This window comes from Triticum aestivum, chromosome 1A (assembly GCF_018294505.1).
Source record: "Triticum aestivum cultivar Chinese Spring chromosome 1A, IWGSC CS RefSeq v2.1, whole genome shotgun sequence".
NCBI lineage: Eukaryota > Viridiplantae > Streptophyta > Magnoliopsida > Poales > Poaceae > Triticum > Triticum aestivum.
Window position 1 is genome coordinate 532,255,024 of NC_057794.1, and position 7,730 is coordinate 532,262,753.

At 42.0% G+C, this 7,730-nt stretch overlaps 1 protein-coding gene across 1 annotated transcript; it reads right to left on the reverse strand.

Annotated features, from left to right (window-relative positions):
• Positions 1–728: 728 nt before the first annotated feature.
• On the reverse strand, positions 729–7,018 carry LOC123063482 (dolichyl-diphosphooligosaccharide--protein glycosyltransferase subunit STT3A). Its single transcript, XM_044487279.1, has 23 exons — positions 6,771–7,018; positions 6,594–6,656; positions 6,264–6,319; positions 6,082–6,153; positions 5,894–5,999; positions 5,761–5,811; positions 5,135–5,230; positions 4,993–5,052; positions 4,811–4,924; positions 4,587–4,673; positions 3,724–3,827; positions 3,492–3,587; positions 3,063–3,183; positions 2,903–2,983; positions 2,686–2,817; positions 2,341–2,586; positions 2,115–2,258; positions 1,856–2,042; positions 1,669–1,766; positions 1,454–1,533; positions 1,278–1,365; positions 1,087–1,176; positions 729–998 (listed from the first exon to the last, which is right to left on the reverse strand). The coding sequence occupies exons 1-23, from the start codon at positions 6,903–6,905 to the stop codon at positions 942–944; spliced, it is 2,364 nt and encodes a 787-aa protein (XP_044343214.1). The 5' UTR covers positions 6,906–7,018; the 3' UTR covers positions 729–941.
• Positions 7,019–7,730: the final 712 nt, after the last annotated feature.

The following is a 7,730-nucleotide window of genomic DNA, read 5'->3' on the forward strand; positions in this document are numbered from 1 at the left end:
CCTAGATGATGATTAGCAATCACTTGAGAGCCCACGGTGTAAAGGAGTTAATAGTTTGTACAAGCCCGATGATCATCTTCTTCATGTTAGATCAACCCCGAGTGAAGCTTTTGACCTTAATCGTATCAGTCATGATGTAATAGATGGGCAATAACTTTGAAGGATTTTTGTGGGAGACGCTAGGGAAACTTTTGTGGTTTTAAAACTTTGTGTCCGAACATCTGCCAACAAGGAGTAGGATAGCATCAATAGTCCAAACCTCAGAAAAACATCGCCGAAACTCCGCCAACGAGTAGGATAGCACCATCCAAACCTCAGGAAAACATCATCCTGCTAGGACTAACAATTTTGGTAGACATGTTCGGTTCTTGTCTCCAACATAGATTGCTTATGAACAATATTTCTCAATAAAGCTCTCCAGAATTCTCAATAAAGAAAATAAGAAATTTGTCTTTGGTTCTGCTTCCGATCTCAATTGTTGTTGTGCTTCTAGAGGCTGGTTAAGGGCTTCTAGTGCTCCTCCCTAGAAAGCATTAACAGCCATCCACTTTACAGATTTTGTGTACGGAAAAACTACTTGCAACAGGCATGTGTCATATAGACACCATTCCACTCTCTCCGCCCCATAATATAAGAGCATTTTTGACACGAAAAACATTCTTATATTATGGGACAGAGGGAGTACATATGACAGTCCTAACATCTGTGGTGCAAGTTGACACGAAAGGTAGCGTCCCAACAAAGGGGGAGAAAAACATAACTCGTCTATCAAAAATTCTATCAGAACTTTGGCTGGTTCCAGAAAGAACACATTAGGGGGTCAAATACGAGCACAACAATGCAGATATCTCTAATCTAGTTCTGTAGTATTCTAGTTCTTTTGAACTTGGTGCAGTTGAGCTACAATATCAAGCCTCAAGTAAATGGAACACGGTTTCTCTTCATTGCCATGGGTTCTTCTTTCGCCCCGCTGCAAGCGTCGAACTAGTTTTGGAACTCTGCGGGTCAAACAAAATCATGAAGTGTGTTTAGGATGGGCTAAGAAAGAAAGCATAGGTGTTAAAATTAGTACACTGGCAGACTTACGGATTTCGACTTCTTCAACTTGCCCCTAATCCTGTTCTTTTGAGGTTTCAGTTTATAAATGCGCACCATCCAGTGGTGGGTTGTGAAAACCTATTTAGCACCACGATAGGTGAGCAACAAGCAGGGACTGAAGTAGAAAAAATGGACGAACTCAACATTAGCTAACCGTAAGGAGAGTAAAATCACAATACCTCCTCAAAATGTGTTAGCTTGAAATGCTTCTTTCCTATTTCATATCCTCTTACTCTGTCAAAGCCTTTGCCATCAGTTTCAACAAACCTGAGGGGAACAAAGGGGAAACAAATGTCAAAAGAACATGCATGGAGACGTCAACTGAACTTATCCTATTGAATTCTATACAACATACCTGTAATAGCAAAGCTTGTACATGAGGCAATTCAACATAGTTGGAGTTGCTTGAGCATCAACACGGTACTGGCCATCTCTCTATCAAATATATAGGACACAAAAAAATCAGAAAAAACATGAAATATGCAGAGTCACACATGTTTAACTATTCTTTTACTCATGCTAACAAAAATACGTGGAGGGCACCATCTAAGAAAGGAATCCAGTACTCACAAGATAATCTGGCTCCTTGATGTGAGGGAATTCACCACCTCCTATGCGAACCATCCAAAGGAACTTGTTAATATCATCACTAGGGTAGCCAACCAGACCTGCAAAGGAAACTTCAAATGTTAAGAGATCTGTGATTTGCTGGTTTCAGGCCAGTAATTTCTTTTTCTCAAGTCCATAAAGCACCGACCTCCAAACACAACAAGCACATATTTAACATCTAAAGAATCAAAGATCTCCCATGCTGCCTTTTCTGGGGATGACATCGCTGTACCAACTGTTGCTATGTGAGTGTTGTTCCAGGTATTGTTGTCTACAATCACAGTCCTGTTAGCCATAGCAGTTGTTTGATAACCATAGTCCCACCAGGATGCAACCTGCAACAGAGCATCTTACTGTAAGAAGAGAAGACAGTACACATAATAATAAAAGGCATGGGGTGATCATACCTTGTCATCCACATCTGTGTTATGGCTAAGCCATGCATAAGCTTCACGGAAATCATCAAAAACATGCAATCCCTCGCGTGAACGAGATGTCAACACAATTGAAGGTGCGGAGTAAGCTTCAGCTGCAGCCCACACACAATGGACCTGCAAAGGTGGCATTCTTATTGTATCCCTCTTATGTATAGAGACATTCTTTCTGGCAAGAGACTAAGGGCAGTGAACTTACCACATAGAAACCACCTAACGCGATCAGTAAAAGAGTGCCCACAATAGATGCTTCCAAAGGCAGTACCGAAAGTCTCTTTTCCTTTTTAGGCTTCACAGAAGCACTTTCTGTCACTTCTCTGTCCTTCTTCCGGTTCTTCTTTGATGGTTTTTCCTTTGGAGCTGCTTCAGATTTTTCAGTCTTCTCACTTTTGGATGAACTTGTATTGACCGTGCTAGCACTAGAACCATTTGGGCTACCATTACCCTTTAGTTTCAGGAGAAAGAAGTGTTCAATAACTTGTTCAACAAGGCATATAGTGATTCAATTCAGACAGTGCAAAAGATAGAGATGAAACAACCGTACAATAGCAGGGCCATCATCAAATAGTTTTGATAGCTGAAATTTCATAGATCGTGTGAGGACATCGAAGGCTGAAGAAAGAGCAATCCCGGATAGAATGCACGCAGCAGGAGCAAGGACAAGCATAAGTCGAACCTAACAGACAGTGAACATGATTTTAATACATAGTAGATATATAAAAAACATAAGACTACATAATATCTGTACAACATATACTTACCATCACTCCAGAAAAATATACCGCAGTTACCAAGTACAAGACCATGAATGAACTTGCATCGGACAAAGGCAAGAAGCATGACTGGATCATGTTAAAAAATGAGTAGTTAGAATAAAGATTGATGTTAATTCAACCACAATTCAAATGGTGTATTGCTTACAATTATTCCAGCAGGAACCAAGAAGGCCAAAACATTGATATCCATAAAATAAGAGGGCCAGGTGGGGGGTTGATGTTCACTGACACTGGCAATGATGGGAATATACTTGCTTGCATAGGTTCTGTCAAAAAGGTAAAAATAATGCTGCAGCTTTTAGTACAAAAAAGAAACAGAGCAAATGCACTCTTATCAGGACAGTATGAACAGAAGAAAGTACAATCAAAGAGATCTAAAGCAAGTACTAATTGGTGAAAGAAACTGCATTTCTTTGTCTAAATGAATGAGCATCAAAAGTACATTTCGTTAGCAACTCCAAAACCTAAGGATACAGCTGGGCAAAACTAAGAATTATAGCATGCTTCTCAGTTTCCTGCCCCAGTTTCTTAATTGAAATCACAAGTATATTTGATAAGATCCATGAGAACTTACGGGTCCAGTAGACTCAAACTGCGCCCACTCCAGCCTTTTGTTGGGCTAGATGCCACCAACGCTACGAGTATAGCTACCACTGCAAAACAAACAGCCCTGCGGGAAGGAATTCTCTATTAATATAAAGTGAATGAGAAGGCACCAATTCAACAAAAACAAACGTTTATATTTGCGGGATATTATTTGATAGTTCCTCATGTCGTCAAGCTGATAGATAAGGTCAGAGACTTACAGGCCAACAGTTATAACAAGAGTCATAGCCATTTTGAACAGCCTGGGAGTCAAAAGTCCTTTGATGTAATACACAAAAGCAACCACATGAAGGATTATGAACACCTGCAATTCAAGTACACCGTTATCAATGAAATCAAGAGTGCAGTCATTGAATTTTCTTCATTCCTATTGAGTATTTGTGAAGTTCGGAGAGGGGTTGAGTGGTTAGACAATCTCTTTCGATAGGCTAGCATGATCTCGTGTTGTTACACTTTTTTCGATTCGGCACCTCCTTAGTTTGTGTGCATAATGCAGTTGCAGAAATATTGTACGTATTCATTGCACATAGATGTCGAGAAAAACGGAGACCATTATGTCAGGCCTCCCTATTGCCACTGATGGATAACTTTACTGGGATCATGGGAGTGAAGGTGAAAGAGTTACAGGACCTCAGCTGGCCACTGTGGTCATTTTCCAGGAAAACTGCAATTGCTACGCCCCAGAATTATGCAAGAGTGGCTTGTTGTGTCGTAGGTTCACAGTATTTTGGGACTGCTCATCTAATCAAGAGGTGACTTAATTAACTTAGAAGTACCATTAACTTGATATATCCTTTTATTGTGTGTATTTTATAGATGAACTGAAGAAAGGTAAATGTGCGTTTGCATTTGGACCAAAGGAAGCAACATCCAGTAAACACATTTCGTGACTGAAACTGATGTTTATGTTTTGCAACACATCTAGAATTCAACAACTCAAGAAACCTTCATTTTACAAGGACCGGTTGCAAGAAAATTGTAAGTCAATTGATTCAATAATATTTTACTGAACAGAGAAACACAAGAGGAAGAGAAGGAGTGCATAAGAACGTGAATGTAGTACCAGAAATGATGCAAAGTGCTCAGATGTCAATACAGCATTAAAACCAACGACAGGTACCAAAGCTGCCAGAAGTGTTCCCAATATAACCTGCAAACGAATAATTAATCGCACATAAGATCATTTCCCAGACAAATGGTACTAGTGAGTACTGACATGTTCAATTGATGTATTTTCATCTTTTGTGTTACAACTCAAGAAACGGCAGCATAAATGTATGCACTTACAAGGGGAGCATATGCAATGTACAGTCTTGAAGAATAACGACCGGTTACAATGCACAACAGCACATGCATCGGAATAAGGTTTATGATGAATGTGTAGCCTCCCCAAGAACAGACCTGGAAAAAGCTAGTGCATGATTATAATATTCATTTCAAAAACCATAGATCAAAATCAACAAGCTTACCATGTAGAAATATGAGAGAGCATTGAGCGTTGCATAAAAGAGTGATCCTGTGTTCAGTGTCTGTATATTATTCATAAATAAGTCAGTACATAATGCTATGTAGAAATGAAGGCAAATGAAGAAGCATCAGATGTACCATTACCTTTACATACAGATAAAATGTGAATACCAAGGCAAATATTGCTACAGCTTCATTATCATAGCTGCCAGCAACTGATCTTGAGATGTACGAAGGGACCTGTAACAATGTTAAGAGCAGTCTGATTCATGAATAATGACACATAAGATAACACATAAAGGTGATGCAGCATTCTAAGAAACAGCAATAAATTGGATGTCTTGATTTTGTCTAAACCTGTCGTGCGTGTGTGTGCGCGTGTGTGTGTGCGCGCGCGGGGGGCAGTGCAAAAATCAGATCCTGAAAAGAGTTCTATGGGTTGTGAACTCCAGATAATTGAGGACATCAGCCAGGGTCCTTCTCAATAGTGGCAATGACGTCGTATTATATCAAGATTTCCATGTGCCATGCAGTTTCAGACATTCAGTTACTTCCAACTGTTCTACAAATACCGGTTCGGCCTAACAAAAATCAGTAAGCACTAATCGTATGGCGAATTGTTCCTCAATCGAAACTTTATATTCCCAACCAAAGATAGGTAAAGCTAACGGCACCTAATGGCGTCCCTAGCTTCATCGAAAAGTATTTGTATTTCCACTTCGACCATGGCATAAGAAAATGAAAATATCTATAAAACAAGAGCAATTTACCATTGCCAGAATGGCTGCTGCCATCAATCCAGCTCCAGTGCCCTTTGCCTCCTATAGAAAAGCAACATTAATGAGAAGAGAATTACCAAATGAGTGGCTACTGTGAGAATGCATGCTTCTGTGAAAAAACAACCTTTGTCAAGAGGTAAGTAGCCCAGGAAGCGATTGCAGAGAAAATTGGAGCAGTGAACACGCAGACAGTCTCCACCGACAATGGGATGTTCAGAGCATTAACCAACCTAGTAGACCGATCAAATATTTTAGTCACATTTTCAGTAACTGGAAGGAGAGCGAGAATGGTGTGCTCCTACGATAACATACCACCAAATGCTTCCAGCTGTCAAAGTCAACCCAGGATACACAGTGCCACCAATCACACGACCAAGGGGATACCTGAAACAGAAGCAGCAGAAGATAATTCAGCCATGTATTCTACTCGTGCGTTCCGCTTTGCAAATAACCCGTACGATACCAAATGATTCAGCTGCCTGTGAGGCTCTTACCATGTCCTATCATCAAACCAGTTCCAGAACTCGTAGATTCCATTCTTCGACAGAAACTGCACAAGTAGGAGTAATTCAGAACAGATACAGTGCATAACTGCATCAAGCCAGCCTTCTCATGTTCATACTGCAACCAACTGCTTGCCCTATACTCCCACAAATCATCCATAGCAAACGAAATCTACCAGACAGCGGTCAATTTCCAAAACCCAGAACCCTCCCCCAGATTCACAAGTCACAACAACACATTATGCAGCCCGCTAAGAGCTGAGAACCCAATTCCGCGCGCTCCAGAACAGAACTCGACAAAATGGAACCGGGCAATCGAACCTGAGTGACGCGGAAGTTGAAGTAGGGGTCGAACTCGTGGATCACGCTCTCGTACTTGATCACCTGCGGCACCGAAACGGCGAGACGCGTGAGAAAAAAAACGCAATTCCGGAACCTCTGTTCGAACACGGGACCGGATCTGGAGGCACGGGGGCGGGGGGGCGGATCAGATCTTACGGAGAAGAGGCGGATCGAGAAGGCGAGGACGCCGATGAGGATGAGGGTAAAGGCGCAGAGCACGCCGCCGAAGGCGTTGCGGAGGCGGCCGGGGGCGGGGGCGGGCGCCGCCGCGTTGGCCACGGGCTCCGCCATTGCGGCCGAGTCGCGGCTGGGTGCGTGAGGGGGGAGGGGGGAGAGGGACGGAGAAATCTCGGTGGCGTTCCCAGGCGGAGACGAAGACCTCCCGATCGCGAGGTCCACTGGAGCCCAGTGTCTGGGATTTATCGCGCTTTTGTGCGCAGCACCCTGGGGATAGTGGTTTTCGTAGCAAGAGGCTCCTCCTTCTCTAGGGCATGACCAACGTGAGGCGTCAAACCGACACAAGGATTGATAAATAGAATTTTCATGAGGCGTCCAAACCGGCACAAGGATTGATAAATAACATTTTCATGAGGTGTCCAGACCGGTAGAAGAATTGATAGGTAGCATTTCTAACCGCGGTATGTAGTCCTTGCTTGCATATCATGATCAACGTGACATGTCCAAACCGGTAGAAGGGTTGATAGATAACATTTTTAACCGTGTCATGTAGTCCTTGCTTGCATATTATGATCGACGTGACCCAAACCGGCCTAAGGATTGACATGTAGCACTTTTTAGCCACGACATGTAGTCCCTGCTTGCATATCATGATCAATGTGACCCAAACGGCACAAGGATTGATAGATAGCATTTTTTAGTCGCGACATGTAGTCCCTGCTCACATATCATGATTTGTCTCACATTAATCAAAACATTAGTTATAAAATTAAAAAAATTGGATCTTTCTGAAATTCAACCTAAATTCTCCACGTCTATTTATATCCTCAGACACCTTTGTTTGTTTTCGGTATCAACTGTGTTGTCGTTGCCATAAAATTTCTAGCTTGGATATCCTTTTACAATGGTTAAAACAAGCTAGTATCGGTAGTACGTTAA